We start from the raw sequence: 19,711 nt of genomic DNA, 5'->3' as shown, positions 1-19,711 counted from the left end.
TTTGTGTAAAGAACGGGTCCGGGGTCCATATAAGTTTTTACCAACATTAAACCACCAAAATCATACTGATGTTTCAAGATAAAATGTGGACTTTTATTTCAAGGAGTTAGCATCACCCTTTTCTGGCATTAGATGCCTTAGGTTCATGTATCGCTTCAAGCAGAAAATTGAGAAATTATTGATCTTCCATGTCTTAAAATGCTGTTAGCAGCATTAGCTTGTGTTATTGGCTTTGAAAATTGTGATTAATAAATTATTAGAAAAATTAAAAAGAACTATATATATATAATACAGTCAGAACACTCTATAACAACATCCTTATATAACAGCACCTCATGATAACAATCAAATTTTTCTCGGAACCGATTTTTATATTATATTTTACCTCTCTATAACAATCTTTTACCTATAACAATAACAATCATCTTTATAATAGTAAACACTTCGTAAAGTTACCCATCTATAACAGCTACCTTCCTTTTTTGGTAATATAACAATGAACCATCTTTATAGAAATAGATTCTCTAAGATCACCAATAATAGGTTTAGAGATTTTGACCAAATACTTTGATACTTTTAACACACTATTTATGACAAGAATATTTTATGACCTTTAAAATTTAAATAATTTTTTTTATAACATAAGAAAATTGATTTGATGCATCTTGCTTGCTTATAACAACCGAATATTATTTAAATATTAAATATTATTATATGTGTATAATAGTCAACAAATAATGATTGTTATAGAAAGGCTAAACTGTAGTCGAAATTATTAAACAATGTTAAAAAGGCAACAGAAAATAATGATCGATATATAGACAGTGAATATATAGGTAATTTGTTTGAGGACCAAATATATAGCACTCACTTTTTAGTTAGTACCTTTTCTGACCCATTTTTGGTAAACCTTAAAATGAGTTAAAAGAAACAAGAAAGGAAATACGTGACTTAAAACCTTTAAAAAAACATTAACTTCCGAAATCCAAATGCAATTTATGTTTAAGGTGACCAAAACACTCTTATCATTTGAAGTTAGTTAAGGTAGTTGAGCTCCAAAACCACTTTGAACCTACATGTTTCTCTTGTGGCCATCTATAAATCACTTCTAATTAATGTCTTCCATATCCAACACCAAGCTTCTATACATTCATCTTTCCTCCTTGGTCCTAGCACATTCCCTTTTAACTAATTCTCCAAATCTTTAAAATTCATTCAAATATGGAAGGGTTGAAATTCTTAAAGAATTCACAACAGTTAGTGTCAATTTTGGCCATTGTCTTAACGATTTTCAGCACTCAATTAGTTTCAGGGCAGAATGGTACAGCGTGTAGCGCGGCAATGCTACGTAGTTTTAGCCCTTGCATAAACTTTATTAGCAATGGTGGGAGCAATAATTCTTCGCCAACTTCAGATTGTTGCCGATCTCTCAAGTATGTCATGAGCAATGGCACAGATTGCCTCTGCCTTATTGTTACTGGAAATGTTCCTTTTCGCGTTCCCATTAACAGGACTTTAGCAATTTCCCTCCCTAAAGCTTGTAACATGGCTGGTGTCCCCTTCCAGTGCAAAGGTAAAGTTCAATGACTATACGTGAAATTAAAACAGTTCACTTACTACTGAATTCAAAATTTGAGCAGATTGATATTAGATCACTAATTCTCACTTGTATCACTACATTGCAGCATCACCTTCCCCTAATCCAGCTCCAGGTACCAAAGTTACTCAATTTATTTAATTTTGGCACCAGCATTTCTTGATTTTAGTTTAAATATGGAAAAAGAGATGATTAAATCTTCACTTGTGAGAAAAAATTGGGATTAAAAAAAATGTTTCTGGTTGACAGGTCCAGCTAACTTAAGACCAACAGAATCTCCTAGGTCATCTCAAAGACCTAGGTCACCTCCATCTCCTAGTCCTGAAGGTAATAAAACTCTGATTTTCTGGTGAAATGTAATTGAACTTGTTGAATGTTGAAGTCTAAAATGGTTTATGGGTGGTGTTGTTTTCTTGCACATTTTGCAGCTGCTAATGTACCTCAGCCATTCACACCTCCTTCGGGACCAGTGGCTGATAAAACACCAGATTTATCACCACCTCCAACAGACAGCGTTGGAGACCCTGATACAAATTCCGGATTTAAGCCTAATTTGATACCATCAGCAGCTCAGAGTTCCCAGAGATTTTCAGTATTTGTTCTTCTAGCAGCCTGTGGAGTGATGGCTTTGCAGTTTAACTGAATTGGCAACTCACTCCCTCTTTTTGGGAAAAAAAAAAAAAATGGAGTATATTTGAGGGAGCTTGCTTGTAGTTTACGGAGTATATTTTAGGGAGCTTGCTTGTAGTTTACGGAGTATATTTTAGGGAGCTTGCTTGTAGCTTATAGAGTATATTTTAGGGAGCTTGCTTGTAGTTTATAGACATTCGTTCGAAGTGTGATGTACATCAGTTTGGCCCTGTTTTGATAACATTCATTGCATTGAGTGTCATGGAAAATAACAAATTTGAGGTCTCAAGATGTAGAGCTTGAACTTTCCACGTCACCATTTAATATATAGGCTGTATATATGTAGATACTGTATATATGTAGATACAATGCAGGCATTCTTGAGCTTGAATTTTTCAGAAAGCAAAAACTGCATATTCTACTGCAGAATCTGAAAACAAATCTTTCTGTTGAGTTTTGAGGTTCAACGCAAACTCGAAAAGTTTCAGCCCATTGCATAATAAACTAAGCTATGCTCCTACTGCAGTTATTTCCAACCATCAGACCATTCAGCTTCATCCACAACAGGGTCAGGGATGTATTCAGTTTGCTGAACTGTACCCCATTGAACCTCGGGAGATGGCTGAAGATTCTGTTTCTCTTCATTATCGCAAGTGCTTTCATCATTCCAATTCTTAGCTTGTCCATCTTCGTCTTGGTCCCAATCATTAGCCTGTTCCCCTTGGTCTTGGTCCCAATCATTAGCTTGTGCCCCTTGGTGCTGGTCCCAATCGTTAACTTGTCCCCCTTGGTCTTGGTCACCATTGTTAATTTGTTCCCCTTGGTCTTCGTCCCAATTGTTAACTTGTCCCCCTTGGTCTTGGTCCCAATCATTAGCTTGTGCACCTTCACCGTCCCAGTTATTTTCTTGTGCCCCGCCATCACACCAATTATTTGCTTGTCCAGAATCCTCTTGAAGGATCTCCACTTTTTCAGGTAAGAAGCAGCCCTTGTAGGAGCCATTGTCTGCACAATACCACAAAAGCTTGTTCCAGTAGGGGTCCTGCCATATTGTATATGTCAATAAATAATGGCATTTCTCGCTCATAAATAAAGCAATTCGCAAAATAGGTCTCATGATTCATTATTTTAAGCTCCACATATGCCCACAGCAAATTCAAGAGGAAAGTATTTTTTTTCTAATTCAACTTTTATTCCCTGCAAATATTCAACTCCAACAGTTGCCAACAATAGGTATCACCAGGATCAGAAAATTGTCCAAAAAGTTTAGACAGAACCTCCACCTTTACTATAGCAAACCAAATCCATATTGGTACTTCAAGTTGCAGTAGCAGAAAATAAATACAGACTTACCTTGCAGATGATGTGTGGATTCCCGATAACTACAAGCAATGATCTGGCTCTTGTAGCAGCAACATTAAACCTTCTCGGATTGCTTAAAAATCCTAAGTAGTGGATTCTATCAAAGTCATTGTGTTGTATAGTTGATCGGACGGTCGATATGATAATAACTTCTCTTTCCTGACCTTGGAATTGCTCCACACTACCAACCTTTATATCAACCCATTCAAAACTCTCAAGGACTTTTCTTATTTTCAGTACTTGCTGTCTGTAAGGTGTTATCACCCCAATATCTTCCTCTTTCATACCTTTGTTCTCTATTAGATCTCTAATGATCTCTACAACCTTGCTCGCCTCGATCCTATTGAACCACGATGGGTTGTTTCCTTCCCTTTCATCACAACCTTGTATACCAATGAAAAGCAAAGGAAATTCCTTGTTTGGAAGCAGGTCCACCCAAGTCTTAGAAATTTTATCTTCTTTACATGGGATCAACTGTCCTTCATAAAACATTTCTGAGGGAAGCTTCAGAATTACTTTATGACACCGGTAGTTCTTTACTAGTCTGGTAGCATAATTTTCGTTGAGATCACCATATAACTTGCATTCAAATAACCTTTCCATATATGACATCCCCAATCCATAATTTTCAGCATCTTTTGAGAAAACTATTGGACCAAGTTGCAGTGGGTCACCAGCAAGTACAACTACTGTCTCCTCCTTTAAAAGATGAGAAAGAGGAATCATGGTATCAGGCTCCGATGCCTGTCCTGCCTCATCCAAGAAAATATGAGAGAAGTGTCCCTGTTGTATGCCTTCTGCATAAAGAAGACATGAACTAGCATATGTAGATATGATAATCCTATATCTTCTAAGGTCCCTGAGAAGAGGACACTTGAAACCATCATCTTCCACATTGCAAAAGCGAATGTAACTAGGATTCACATCGTCTAAAGGACGTGTGAGTGCATTCAACCTAAGAACTTCATGGTCCTGCACTTTAACATTCTGCTGACTGACAAGTTTCTCAAGTATATGGTCTGCAGCACTATTTGAAGGTGCACAGACCAGAACTCGAGCATATTTCCTCATAATGTGTAGCTGGACGATAGCTTCTATAATAGTCCATGTTTTGCCCGTACCAGGAGGCCCATGGATAACATATGGAGCCCCTCCTTTGCACCCAAGAATCTTTTCAACTGCACTCGTCTGCTCCTCGTTAAGCGTACATGAAATAGGTGCCAGTCTAGCAGCTTGTATATTTCTCGTTCTGGCTATGCCTGATGGAAAGAGAACTTCCTCATTTAAGCTTTCTGTAGCTTCAATGGCTTGATGTAACCTCCGCACACCTATACGATTGAATGCGAACTGCACATTATAAAGGTTTCCAGCAACATGGTTGATGTGGAATTCTTTCTCAAACTTCAAATATACTTCTTCCGCCTCAACTCGGTGGATATAACCCTGTGCAAGAACCACCAAAATCACCAAGTTCATGTTAATACATTTGTACTACTTTTGATCTTTCAAGTTCATGTATAAAATGTCGCAGATATATCATCATTTTTTTTAATCTGTTCTTAAAACTTCTTCATATGCATATCTTAGACAAGAGTGAAACTTTTAACACGTATCTTAGAACATTGGGCAGCTTAATTGCCCTAAAGAGTGAATATTGGATTCCATTGAATATCATCATCCCCTAGTAATTGAACCTCGGGCCTTCTGCTGATTATACTGACATGCAACTGAAATAAAACAGATATAGCAGCCAGAATCACAAAAGTTCTCATCCTTTCCCATAAAATAGATGAAAATGAAACTAAAAACAGAAAAAATAAGAAAAAGACTCAAGGAAGATTAAAAAAAAAGAAGGGCAGCCCGGTGCACTAAGCTCCCGCTATGCGCGGGGTCTGGGGAAGGGCCAGACCATAAGGGCCTATTGTACGCAACTTTACCTTGCATTTCTGCAAGAGGCTGTTTCCACAGCTCAAACCTGTGACCTCCTGGTCACATAATAAATACTCCCCCCGTCCCAATTTATGTGATATAGTTTGACTGGACACGAAGTTTAAGAAATAAGGAAGACTTTTGAATCTTATGGTCTAAAATAAGCCAAAGATGTTTGTGTGGTTATAGATCATCTCGTTAAGCGTGAAGGGTAAAGTTTAAAGTTATTTTGTTGTCAAATAAGGAAATGTATCATTCTTTTTGGGACATACTAAAAAGGAAAGTGTGTCACATAAATTGGGACAGAGGGAGTAGCAAAAAATGCTGAAGTTCTACCACAACATGAATATTTCAAGAGAATGTAATTTTAAAGGTAACAGGAAGATGACAGGAGGAGAAATTTGGATGTATAAATACATCAAATGATTTTTGAACTTTGAGAACCTACAGGTGCCATGGATTTGTAATTATTTTCACCAAATTATGCACTAAAGAGAGCTTAAATTATTATGGCAGCTTATGACATAAACCAGAGCACAAATGTTAATGCACCTGATAAGGGCTAGCATCTGTTGTAGCTAGCTTTGCGAAGATATAATCTCCATAAACAAGTGATGGCCTCCTCTCAGCTAGCCCTGGGACATCAAGAGACAAAAACTGTGGGCCCCTACGCTTCATGGTGACAGACTCCATATCATAGTCCCTCATGTCTTCCTGATGCAAGAACCTATAAGATTTAGGAACTACCGAAAATGAAGTATTACTTCAAATCAAAATTTGAACACACACCTCCATCTTGATTTCTTCAATTGCTAGTAAAGTTCTGAAGTAAGCAATGTAATTATCTTTTCTTAAGCCTTGCCCAATAACATCAGGAAATTGTTTCGTCTCTATCATTTCCCTTACATCCTGCGGAATTGGATATGACTGAAGCCTGTTTCTGAATCCTCGTGAAGCCCTTGTAGGACGAGAACCCCTAACATATCCATTAACAGCAAAAACATCTACTGCTGGTGCTTTCTTCTTTCTGTCTCTGTGGAATGGCCTACTCGAAGCCAGGGACTGGGAAACCTTATCCTCAGCCAAGACAAAAACTAATCTTTCTATGTTCTCCTCACCCACATTGAAATGCACAGCTGATGTGTGCAATCCAATTTCTTTGGGTTTACAAATCAACCATACTGTTAGTGTCTGGCCCGGTCGTAACATTCTATCCTCTAAGCTAAAGGACTCCATGAATTGTTGAACATATTCCACGTCAGAACAAGCAGCTGGAGGTTCCATCAGAGATAGCGTGAATGAATCCTCAGGTTTCGAGTCGTAGATCTTAATTGACCACAGGTCCAGGGACTCATTAGTGGTATTCTCTATTGTGATTGAATCGACAACACTTTCTCCAACAAATCCTGATTTAGGTTTTCCCCCTATCAGCGGAAATGGAACAGATATAACAACTATATCGCTCTCTTCATTTGGATTGTAGCTACAAGCTGATTTATATTTGTCAAAGTCAACAAATCCGATGTCTCCTCTATCACTAATTACTGAGTATTCATCATCCGACTTATCAGTAACTGTGCCCATGAGTAGTTGAGAGGAATTTCAAGAAGAACCTGCAGCTGTCAACCAAAGTTATTGTACGACTGCCAATTTTTCAGATTCATGGACAAAGTAAACATGAATTACCACAACAAAGTAACCCTACTTAACACTTAACCAAATCACTGTTACACAAACAATCTAATCATCCCAATAAATCTAAGAAGAAAGTAAAATGAAAATGATGAGAAATAGATCAACAAGCACGTTTAGATTGGGTAACAGAGGAAAATCCAGGACTCAGTCCAAAATCTTTCATGAAAGAGAATGTTAAAATGAAATGCCATTAGAAATGCTAATACACTGTAGAGAGCATGTATATAGATACACAGCCAGTATTTGCTTCTAGCTTTTACACATTATTCAGGATAATAGGTAATAGGTACAGATAACCTTTTTAAGGAAACTAATCTGAAAGTAAGAATGCCAATGTTGTATTTATGAATTATTCATGTATTTGACATTATTAAGAATCATTAATTAGCATAATGACATAGCACAAATGGTTGTCGCCAGCAATAGAATATAAAGGGGCTTTCAATGCAAGTTCTCGTTTTTTGATACTTTAGGTGGTAAATATGCATCCAGTTTTCCGAATACCCTGAAAGCAATTATGAGCCTAATCAACTTTTCTAAACTATCACAAGGTTCCCAGTTAGCGATCCTCAAAATAAACAGGTTATAGTAACACAAAGGCTAATGGACTTCACATTTGTTCTTCCTTCATTTATTTATCTACTCAACTTCACATGATTCATGTAGCAACAGAACGGCAAAAACAAGTAGTAAGGAGAAAATGATGTTAAAAATCACATTTGAAGATTCTCAGACCTCAACAGGGCCTACATTGTTTCACTCAGTAGAAACATGGTAATCTCAAGATGCTATAAGAAATCACGGTAAAAATATTGAAAATCAAGTCTACATCAGGATTTGTTGATACTTCACTCAAAGACGACGAAAAATGGATCAAAATTTACAAAAGCTTTTACAAGTTTCAGTGATAATAATCGTGAAGTACTAACTGTCAATTAAAAGAAAACAAACTGAGACAGACATGACCAATGCGTGAAAATCAACATCAACAACATATGAATTTGAAGAAAACAAAATAAATTTCAAAAAGAAAAACGAAGTAGAAATAAACACAGTTGTCATAAAGCAGATAGCCAAGAGAAAGGGAAAGTTGCTGCTATAATCAAACCAGAATATCCCTACTCATAAAAAAGAAAACTCACAATCACGAACGAGTTAATAGTGCATAAAACTGAAAATGAAGGAAAACCCACCTAGATTTTTGGCCACTTGAATGAGAGAATAGAGAAGGTTTAAGCTTGAGATCAGAAATGGTTGAATGTCTCACCGAATTCTCAAGGTTAAGAGACGGCGGTACATATTCCTGGTAAAAGTTTCACTCCCTTGAGATAAATTACACTTGTCTAGCAATTTCCAATACAACACATTTTGCATTTTGGATAGAAAAAGAAGATTTAGAGATTAGAAAGGGAATAAAGATTGGGTAACAAAGTCATGATGAAATTTGATAATCTACACTCAAGTTAGTAAGTAGTAAAGTGAACATGAATTATGTCATGAGCAAGAGAATAGTGTGTAAATAAAATATAATTTGCAAATGTGTCAATTTTTTTTTTTTTTTTTTTTTTTTGCTTAAACCCCAATCTGTGGGCCTAGACTCTAACTGCTGTGGTATCGTTTAAAGGTAAAAAAAGTTGGAATATCATATCTAACGACCTTGAAAATAGTTGCCCTTGTACTTTTGGCCCTAACTTGTTCCACGGACAAAATTTCAAGGTTTAAAAGCAAAAGTGTTGCCCATGGGCCGAAATTTGTTAAACTTGAAGTTTTGCCGATGGGGCAAGCGGAGTCAAAAGTTCAAAACCAACCACTTTCAAGATCATTTTTGTACATTACCAACAAAACTATCATAGACAAGTGTAATTTATTCATGATGAGTTATCAAATTTAGACTCTATTCTCATAGCATTGAATATTCATAGTTTTTAAAGCTTTTTGGGGAGAACAACAATTGCAATTACATTCTTTCAATTCCAATCAATCAATTGTAAGCATTATGATTTCTATTATCTCTTATTGCTCTTCATTCACTATGAATAGCTAAACCAATTACTAAGGTTGTGAACCCTAGGATGGGTGTTTTGTGATTGGGGATTAGGATTGATATATGCATAATGGATTGTTATGATTTATTATTCTTTGTTCTTCGTTCATAATTGATGGTTGCAAACATTAATTAAAGCCATAAACTTTGCTTAAGTTGGGAAAGTGAGTTGGTTTGGTAGGAATAAATAACAAGAACTCAAGGCTTTAATTTAACCCTTATTTAATAAATTCACTTAGGAATAAGAGAAATTTACTTGGCATGAATTAACCGTTCTTCACATATACTCTTCTATATTTGTGGAAAATCATAAAGAAAAATAATCTTTAACTGTTGGGAAACATTAGGGATTCAATTAGAGGTTAAGTGCATTCTTATAACGATCCATTAGACGTATATCATGATCAATCACCATAGCATACACTTTATCTAAAGGGGAACACAACCTTGGTTTCTTTTACCATATATTACAATCCAAAGCAATTAGTTAATAACAACCAACTTTTTACAAACTCAACGGAATACGAAACTAGACCGCAAGAAAGTACTATACGACTTTAGTAACCTTTTCACACCATATTCCCTATGGAATTCGACTCCAACCTAGTTGATTCACTATATTTGACATCATCTGCTTTACATCATTTAAGAGGTGTAATTTGAGCGTATCAAATTTTAGTGCCGTTACCGGGGAATATGGTTTTGAAATTACTAAAGAGTTTATGCTTTACTTAAAGTCTTTTTCTATTCCATCACACCTTGTTTGTTGTTTACTGTGAACTCGGTGATCATGAACAACAGAAGAGGATGTGGAGCAGGTGGTCATAGGAATGTGCAAGTGCAAGACCCACCAGTGGAAGTGGAGATGGAGAATGTTTTTGCGGATATGTTAGAAGAGGTGGAATATGCCTCTGCTATTGTTCCACTGAGGATTAATGCTACAAACTGCAAGATTGACTCCACTATCTACCAACTGCTCAAACTTGAGGGATATTTTTGGAACTCTACCGATGATGACCCTCACAGACATTTGAAGAACTTCGTGTGTGTGTGAGCCCAACATATGCAGAATGCTGTTCCAGATGATGTTGTTCGGCTAAGACTTTTCAAATACTCTTTAGCCGATGAAGCAAGAGTTTGGTTTAAGAAGCTGCCTCACAACACTATTCATACGTGGAGAGAGCTTCTTGTTGTTTTTCTTAAGAAGAGGTTTTCGCCAAGCAAGAAAGCTGAGATTCGTGACAAGATATATGATTTCAAACAGCTTCCAGGGGAACAACTATTTAAAGCTTGGGAGAGATTCAAGGAATATTTGCAAAAGTCTCCTAATCATGGTTTTTCAAAAAATATTTTGATGGAGAAGTTCTATAGAGGGCTAGATCTGTTGACACAAGCAGCCGTAAACAATGCAGTTGGTGGGTGTTTTATGGACAAGACTTATGCCCGAATCACTCAGTTGCTTGATAAGTTTACTGCTCACAATTAAGCATGGCCTTCGGGTGGTAGTGACAGTGTAGCCTATGGAGCTCCAATGATCCATAACATTATGAAGGAGAACCAAGAAACTCAAAGAGACGCTAGCTCAGATAGCAACCAATATTTCTTTGCTGATCAAGAGACTTGATGAAAAGAAAGCTAAGAAGGTTAATGTTGTTGAAGAAGTTCCAAGAATGCCTAAGGGAATGTACCAAGTTCAAGAGGGTCCATATCGCCCCTATGCAGTATTAGGATGCTAACTATGTTAATAACTCTCAAGGGGGTTACCAAAGGCAGAATTATCAAGGAGGCTATCAAAATCATACTCAAAATCAATGGAGACCTCAATAGGGACAAGGTAATTACAACAACAACTATTGTGGCTCGAACCAGGAAAACTACAAAAATAACAATAACTTTGGAAATAGGAGTTCCAATCCCTATATTCCATCGAAGGGTCCGTCGACTGAACAAGGGAGTTCTAAGTTGGAGAGCATGCTTGAAAAGGTGCTAGCCAACCAAGACAAAGCAGATAGAATATTGAAGGGGCTGATAGAAACAATGGGCTCTCACATAGCTTCCATTCAGAAGCTCAAGTCGCAGATGCTAGATATTTTCAGAGAACAACACCCTCCACAGAAGGGAGGACTTCCTAGTGATACTATTTCGAATCTGAAGAATGGCGGAGGTGGTGTAGACACTGTATATGCTATCAGTACTCGGAGTGGTAAAATACTCCAAAGTGCTGAAAAGAAGGTGATAAATCTCAAGCCAGTTGTTGAAGAAGAAGAGGCACAATCTGATGTGCCATTTGATGAGGTCCAGACAGAAGTTTCTATTGTTAAGCAAGTTCATGATGTTCCAGTAAGTTCTAAAAAGCAGGAGGGCAAAGACTGAAATTAGTAAGTCAACGGTTAAAGGGGCTCTTCGTCCTTTGACTCAATTATTTAAAGCCACACCTCCCTTTCCTCAGAGGTTGGCAAAGAAGACCGAAGATGATAAATGTCAGAGGTTCTATGATCAGTTGAAGCAGCTTTCCCTTTTCTTGACGCCTTTTAAGAGATGCCAGGGTTTGCCAAAAATTTGAAGGAGATGTTAACTAAGAAGAGATCTATCAAAAATTTGAAGGAGATGTTAACTAAGAAGAGATCTATCAAGCATGACACTGTGACTGACTCATCGTGTTAGTTCTATTATATCCACTACCAATGTTCAGAAGAAGGAGGATCCAGGGGCCTTTACTATTCCATGTTATGTTGGTCAGCATGATTTTGCTCGCGCTTTATGTGATAATGGGGCTAGCATAAATCTTATGCCTCTTGCTATCTATAAGCAATTGGGTTTGGGAATGCCTAGACCTACCACCATGCGATTGCAGATGGTTGATAGATCTATTAAAAGGCCAGTTGGAGTTGTGGATGATGTGCTTGTTAGGGTTGGTGAATTATTGTTGCCTGCTGATTTTGTAATCCTCGATTTTGCTGTTGATAGGGATATTCCTATTATCTTGGGAAGACCTTTCCTTGCTACAGGAAGGGCTCTTATGGATTCTGAAAAGAATGAAATCATTCTCCGAGTCAACGATAAGGAAGTTACTTTCCAAGTGAATAACGGGATGAAGTTACCGAGTGCTTGCGAAAGCATTTCGGTTATTGATTCTATTGATGTGGTGGATGAAGTTGTTGAATTTAAAATGGAGGAAGAGTGTTTGGGTGAGGCTCTAGCAGCCATTCTTGTGAACTTCGATCGTGATATAGAAGGTTATGTGGAGACGGTGAATTCTCTTGTGGGGTTGGGTTCCTATTCTTACCAACCAAAGAAGCTTGACCTTGATCTTGAAAACAGAAAGACACCTCCAAAGAAACCATCTACCGGCCGCGTGAAGCCGAGCTTAGCGAACTTCCTTCACATCTGAGGTATGAATTTCTAGGTGTTGATAATACTTTGCCAGTGATTGTGTCTGCATTGCTGAATGATGATCAGACAAGGAGGTTGCTAGAAATTTTGCGAGAATACAGACGTGAAATTGGGTGGACCATTGCAGGCATTTGGGGTATTCCTTCTGGTATTTGTGAGCATAAAATTCATCTGGAAGAGGATAGTACACCGAGTGTTGAACATCAGAGAAGATTGAATTCAACCATGCAAGAGGTGGTCAAGAAAGATATTATAAAATTGTTAGATGCTGGAGTTGTTTATCCTATCGCAGATAGTAAATAGGTGAGTCGGTCTAATGTGTTCCGAAGAAGGGAGGCATCATGGTGGTTCCTAATGCTAAGGACGAATTGATTCCTACAAGGACGGTGATTGGGTGGCGTGTCTGTATGGATTATCGAAAGTTGAATTCTGCTACTTGCAAGGACCATTTCCCCATGCCTTTTATTGATCAGATGCTTGATCGGCTGGCGAGAAGGTCATATTATTGCTTCCTAGATGGGTACTTTGGCTACAACCAAATTAATATTGCTCTTGAAGACCAGGAGAAGACTACTTTCACTTGTCCGTATGGGACGGGACGTTTGCTCTCAATAGGATGTCGTTTGGTCTTTCTAATGCACCAGCTACTTTTCAGCTATGTATGGTGTCTATTGACAACCTCTTGGAGGTCTTCATGGATGATTTTTCGGTTGTAGAAGATTCATTTGATGAATGTTTTGACCATTTGGGTCACGTGCTGAAGAGATGTGAGGAGACTAATTTTGTGCTTAATTGGGAGAAATGCCATTTTATGATGAAGGAAGGGGTCGTCCTCGGTCACAAAATCTCTAAGAAAGGGATTGAGGTTGATCAAGCTAAAATTGATGTTATTGTCAAGCTTCCTCCACCTATCTCTGTGAAAGGAATCCGAAGTTTCTTGGGGCATGCTGGTTTCTATCGGCGCTTTATTAAAGACTTCTCCAAGATAGCAAATCCAATGTGCAAGCTTCTTGAAAAAGAGGCTAAGTTCGAGTTTGATGAGAAATGCCGCAAGGCATTTGATGAATTGAAGGAGCGCCTGACTTCTACTCCTATTATTGTATCTCCTGATTGATCTCTGCCATTTGAGTTGATGTGTGATGCGAGTGATTTTACTATATTGATGTGCTTGGTCAGAGGCATATTAAGATCATGCACCTAATTTACTATGCCAAAGAAAACGCTCAAGGGCCGCAGATGAATTACACAGTGGCTGAGCAAGAGCTACTTGCTATTGCATATGCTTTTGAGAAATTCAGGGCCTACCTGTTGGGGTCCAAGGCAGTGGTATACACCGAATCATGCAGCGTTGAGGTATCTGATGGCGAAGAAAGATACAAAGCCACGATTAATTAGATAGGTCCTCTTGTTGCAAGAATTTGACTTCGAGGTGAAAGATCGCAAAGGGTCCGAAAATCAGGTAGCAGATCATCTCTCACGGCTTGAAGAACCTGGGAGACCGTCAGAGAAGCTTGATATAGATGATGCATTCCCAGATGAGAGAAATCTAGCTGTGTCTTCTGAGATGGCACCATGGTATGCAGATATCGCCAACTTTTTGGTGACGGGTGTTATTCCAGATGAAATCAAAGCATATCAGCAGAAGAAATTCTTGAGGGACTCCCGTCAGTATTATTGGCATGGGCCATATTTGTTCCAGACATGCACCGACAATATCAATAGGCGGTGAGACTGCTGCACAGGTTCATCAGTTGTTCCAGACCCCGCTTGATAGATTTGAGGTGAGGCTAGCAGCCTTAGAGCGAAAAGGACCGGGGGGTGACATAAGTAAGTATACCGTGGAACTGGATCGGCTAAAGGCCGAACTGTAGGCAGTGAAGACTCGAGATCGGGTCATTGTTAAGGAGCTCGCTGGTCCAATTGTAGAGGACCTTGAGTCGTTGACAAATGTGGTAAGCCTGGTGGCGGATGATGAGTTGCCACAAGATGATAGAGAGAAGCTAAGATTCCTCCTGGGCAGGCCGTAGATACAGTGATACATACCCGGACGGATCTAGAAAAGAAGGAGCAGATTCAGATAGCTGTCCATCAGTCTCTGACAGAGAATCGCTCGAGTACGGGCCAACAGTAGGGTGGAAGCTTCATCAAGCGGCACCAAAACAGAGGTGCCAGTGCTCATTGTTCCTGTTAATGATGCTAAGACTGATACTGCAGCTCCAACTGTGGAGGCGGCACAGTCTCGAGATGATCAGAGCGCCTAGCGCACCTCAGGTACCCCTTGCCCTTACTTATGCTTATTTTGATGCACTGGGGACAGTGCATAGTCTTTTAGTTGGAAGTGGGGCTACTGGAGTTGTGTATTTGTATATATGTGTTTAGGACCCCATCGGCTTTTCATTGCCAGAGTTTTTTTCCTGAGGGGTTTATTTCTGTTTTTTATTTTATTTTTTATGACATGGGAACCCGCAACGCGCGCTCGGTGCGCATTGCAAACCCCGCCCGTGCACAGCTCGCAAAACCACAGAGAGATAACCCGCACTAGGCAAGCCCGGCGCGACGAGCTCGACCGAAGAAAAATCCCCTCGTCGTAGCAGGGGGTTTCGAACTTGAGACCTCCATTATGAAAGCCCCATGCTCAACCAACTGAGCCACCCTTGCGGGCAGGGGTTTATTTCTATTGAAACTGGCATGTTTATGTGTTTAGGTAAAATAGAGTAATTATGACTTAGATGGTAGTGGTTGATGAACTTTTATGGCTATGCATATGTGATTTTGGGTTTTTTGATGGAAAAATGACCTATCCTCTCTGAAAAATTGATGTATATGCTCGGAATATGTTAGTGTGTTGACATGTATGCTACTTTTTATGACATTTTGCATATTGGGGTACAATGTGTAACGAATGTTTGCTTGGGTAGTCAATAAAACAATCCTTATGCCAATGAATGTGTGGGTCGTTAGTTGTGTTCGTGCTTTGCATTTGCAATCGAGAACTTACCCGGTTTGCCCTGCTTAAATATTTAGGATAGTTTGGTTATTGACGTGATCGTAGGCTTTCTTTGTATAAATTTAGTCACTTTACCTTATAAGCCTTACCCGGTTATGTAAATAATCCCTACTTTCCTCTTTTGAGCCTTTGACCTTTTTCTTGACTAGCCGTTAACAAACCCATACTCTTGTCTGAATTAATTTCATCTATTGCACCCATTCCCTCCATGACACTAATAGAGGAAAAAAGGCTAAAAGCCTAAGTGGGGGTGAAACATGTGTGAGAAAGAGGCGTGAAGCCTAAGTTGGGGTGGTGTGAGTTAAGTAGTTGAGGACTCGATGTGGTTGCTGTAAATACTTAAGGAAAAAAAAAAATCAAAAAATTGTGGCACAAAAAGATAGTTGAAATAGATTAGTGTGCAAACCACATCGAAGTTGAAAAAGTGGAAAGAGGGAGACAAGGCAAATAAGAGTGAAGAGAAGGGTAGTATTCAAGGAGGGTGAGTCATTAATATCCAAATATGTATCATACATGTCCCTACGCCTACATTACAACCCGAAAAAAAGTCCTAGAGTGACCACAACCGAACCGTCCGAAGTTGAAAGTATTGAAAATAAGGGCAAGCATATGTCTTTTGCATTTGTAGTACATGAACTTCTTTGTGAGTGTGAGCGTTTCTCTTCTTCTTTGTCTTTGTCCCGTTTATCCTTATACCTATGTGTGTGGGACGTTCTTTGGTCTTCGTGAGGGTATAATGGTTGAAAGAATTTGTGAAACCAGTGATTACTCAAAGTAAGGTTTGTCTATGCATTGATAGCTCCAATAACTTTATGTCATGGATTGAAGTTTCATTGTGAATTGTAACATGTTTGAAGTGATACATCTTGTTTGAAATTGTAAAATTGAGAGGGTCGGTCGTGAAAGAAATGCATGCCGGTAGCTCTTAGCCAAAACCATTAACAGAGACACTTTTACTTTGTTGTATCTAAGTTAGTTGAGTCGTTTGTATTGTTTTACTTGCTTGAGGACAAGCAAATACTTTAAGTTGGGGGCGTTGATGTGCCGTAAAATTACGACACATATGATGCTTTTTTACTATGAGTTTTACTTGTTTTTAAGCAAGTTTGTGTTGTTTTGACGTGTTTTTGATGTGTTTCGGGAAATTGAGTGCTAAAAGGCAAAAACAAGGAATTTTCACTAAAGTCTACACATTTGGGCAGAAGTATGGACCATACAAATTTGAACATCCCGTACATGTCTCGCATACCTCGATGGCAAGAAACAGAATGCGTCACTTTGTTGAAGAGGATGTACGGGCAAAAAGGACGGGACATACTTTGAAGTACGACCCGTATATTTGTCCCGTACTTGGTGACCTAAGTTACTAAAGGGCATCTCGTACATTGAATGTACGGGACGTACTTAATTGTGCATCCCGTACTTTGTTCCGTCGGGGACAGTTTTGTATTTTTTGAAGATTTCGAATTTTAGACCTTATAAATAGTTCTCATAGGGTTTTATTTATGATGAGTTATCAGTTTTATACTCTATTCTCATAGCATTGAATACTCATCGTTTTTAAAGCTTTTTGGGGAGAACAAACAATTGCAATTACTTTCTTTCAATTCCAATCAATCAATTGTAAACATTATGATTTCTATTATCTCTTATTGTTCTTCATTCACTATGAATAGCTAAACTAATTACTAAGGTTGTGAACCCTAGGATGGGTGTTTTGTGATTGGGGATTGGGATTGATAGATGCATAATGGATTATTAAGGTTTATTTATTCTTTGTTCTTCGTTCATAATTGATGGTTGCAAACATTGATTAAAGCCATAAACTTTGCTTAACCTGGGAAAGTGAGTATGGTTTGGTAGGAAGAAATAACAAGACCTCAAAGCTTTAACCCTTGTTTAATAAATTTACTTAGGAATAAAAAAAATTTACTTGACATGAATTAACCGTTCTTCACATACACTCTTTTATATTTGAAAAATCATAAAGAAAAATAATTTTAACTATTGGGAAACATTAGGGATTCAATTAGAGGTTAAGTGCATACCTATAACGATCCATTAGAAGTATATCATGATCAATCACCATAGCATACACTTTATCTAAAAAGGGACACAACCTTGGTTTCTTTTACCATATATTACAATCCAAAGCAATTAGTTAGCAGTTAGTCAATAACAACCAACTTTCTACAAACTCAACGGAATATGAAATTAGATCGCAAAAAAGTACTATACGACTTTAGTAACCTTTTCACACCATATTCCCTGTGGGATTCGACCCCAACCTAATTGGGTTACTATATTTGACATCGTCCGCTTTACATCATTTAACAAGTGCGTATCAATACTTAAAGGTGGTTAAATGTGCATCCGGTTTTATATGAGCCTAACCAACTTTTCTAAACTACCACAATGGTCCAAGTTATTGATCCTCAAACTAAACAGGTTATAATACCGGACTTCACAATTTGCTCTTCCTTCAGGCCTTTATTTATCTACTCAACTACACATGATTCATGTAGCAACAGAACTGCAAAAACAAGTACTCCCTGTTTTCTTTTTAGTCCATTTAAAAAAGAATGTCTCTTTCTTTTTTTGATAATTCTTTAATTTCAACTCTCCACGTGACATGTTTAAGACCACAAGATTAAAGGGTATTTTGGTGCATTCTACATATCTTTAATTTAAGACTATAAGATTCAAAATCTTCTTTACTTTTTTAGACTAATCAAAACCAGACAAACAAATTAAAACAGTCGTAATGAGAAATGATGTTAAAAATCAAGTGAGGTCACAGTTGAAAAATTATCAGACATTGACCAACTCGGCTTACATTGTTTCACTCAGTAGAAAACATGATAATCTCACGATGCTACTCCCTCTGTTTACTTTTACTTGTCCACTTTTGACTTTGCACGTTCCTTAAGAATTAATAAATGAAGTATATATTTTATACTAATACCCTTTTTAATTTGTGTATAGTCTGATTGAACTTGGAGATTGATTTGGAAATGAGTAATTAATGTTAAGGATAAAATAAGAAAAAAAAGTTTGTCTTTTCTTGATATGCTAAAGCGAGATTTATTTTAGTATAGTAGACAAAGATGTAACTATGAAAGACAAGAATCATGGTAAAAATATTGAAAATCAAGTCTACATCCCAAAGAGGATGAAACATGAAATCAAAACTAGACCAATTTTTTTAAAAAAAAAAAACTTCTAGAAGTTTCAGTGATAATTAATCCATGTGGTAACAGGGTGACAAACATGACAGATGCGTGAAAATCGACATCAACAACACATGAATTTGGACAACCAAAAAAAAAAAAATCATACATTTCAAATAGAAAAATAAATAAAGTAGAAATAAACACGATTGTCATAAAGCAGATAACGAAGAGAAAGGGAAAGTTGATGATGTTAAAATCAAACCAGAATATCACTATTCATTAAAAAAAAAAAAACACACACACACACAATCACAAACCAGTTAATTAGTTCATAAACTGAAAATGCAGATCAAATAAAACAGAAACAAAAAAAGACTACCTCGATTTTGGCCACTTGAAAGAGAGAATAGAGAAGGGTTTTTTAAACTTTTGAGATTGGAAATGGTGGAATTTTTCACTGAATTCTGATGGTTAAGAATGACGGTACATATTCCTGGTAAAAAGAAATTCACTCTATTGAGATAAATTACACAACTCTAGTGATTTTTCTACAGCACATTGTTGCAATTTGGATAGGAAAAGGAGGACAAAAGTTAGCAAGTTCACTAGAGTAAGTTAATGAGCAATAATTGTGCGTACGACGTGATAGAATAGTTTGCAACAAAATATAATTTGCAAATGCGCCACCTTTTTTTTCCCACTTACTCCCCCATTTATGGGCCCGGACCTGACCCTGACTATTGTGGGATCATTTATTAAAGAAAAATGTAGTATAACCAAACATTCTCTTTTCCACTTTATTGTGTCGAAGACTAAATACAAATAATTTCCTCTTAGAATTTTTTGTTCTCTGCATTTAATTTCCGGTTTCTTTTTTTAAG

At 37.6% G+C, this 19,711-nt stretch overlaps 2 protein-coding genes and 1 non-coding gene across 6 annotated transcripts; 1 reads left to right on the top strand and 2 right to left on the bottom strand.

The window, feature by feature from the left end:
• The first annotated feature begins 1,112 nt into the window (after positions 1 to 1,112).
• LOC132051804 (non-specific lipid transfer protein GPI-anchored 21-like) lies at positions 1,113 to 2,524 on the top strand. Of its 3 annotated transcripts, none has more exons than XM_059443021.1 (5): positions 1,113 to 1,573; positions 1,686 to 1,712; positions 1,847 to 1,924; positions 2,026 to 2,285; positions 2,387 to 2,524. In XM_059443021.1, exons 1-4 carry the CDS (start codon positions 1,222 to 1,224, stop codon positions 2,238 to 2,240), a joined length of 672 nt encoding a protein of 223 aa, XP_059299004.1. In that variant the 5' UTR covers positions 1,113 to 1,221; the 3' UTR covers positions 2,241 to 2,285; positions 2,387 to 2,524. The 3 variants fall into 3 exon arrangements, with proteins under 3 accessions (XP_059299004.1, XP_059299003.1, XP_059299005.1); XM_059443020.1 differs by having other exon boundaries at positions 2,355 to 2,524; XM_059443022.1 differs by lacking the exon at positions 2,387 to 2,524 and adding an exon at positions 2,321 to 2,338.
• LOC132051803 (probable RNA helicase SDE3) lies at positions 2,521 to 19,483 on the bottom strand. Of its 2 annotated transcripts, none has more exons than XM_059443019.1 (5): positions 19,210 to 19,483; positions 6,308 to 7,137; positions 6,071 to 6,232; positions 3,581 to 5,032; positions 2,521 to 3,269 (listed from the first exon to the last, which is right to left on the bottom strand). In XM_059443019.1, the coding sequence occupies exons 2-5, from the start codon at positions 7,100 to 7,102 to the stop codon at positions 2,754 to 2,756; spliced, it is 2,925 nt and encodes a 974-aa protein (XP_059299002.1). In that variant the 5' UTR covers positions 7,103 to 7,137; positions 19,210 to 19,483; the 3' UTR covers positions 2,521 to 2,753. The 2 variants fall into 2 exon arrangements, with proteins under 2 accessions (XP_059299002.1, XP_059299001.1); XM_059443018.1 differs by having other exon boundaries at positions 6,308 to 7,131.
• Positions 10,490 to 10,595, bottom strand: LOC132054997 (small nucleolar RNA R71). The gene has a single exon (XR_009414465.1). It is a non-coding gene; the product is annotated as a small nucleolar RNA R71 (small nucleolar RNA).
• Positions 19,484 to 19,711: the final 228 nt, after the last annotated feature.

This window comes from Lycium ferocissimum, chromosome 4 (genome assembly GCF_029784015.1).
Source record: "Lycium ferocissimum isolate CSIRO_LF1 chromosome 4, AGI_CSIRO_Lferr_CH_V1, whole genome shotgun sequence".
Classification (NCBI taxonomy): domain Eukaryota; kingdom Viridiplantae; phylum Streptophyta; class Magnoliopsida; order Solanales; family Solanaceae; genus Lycium; species Lycium ferocissimum.
The sequence above is the reverse complement of the archived record's forward strand: the minus strand, read 5'-3'. Positions and strand labels throughout refer to the sequence as shown.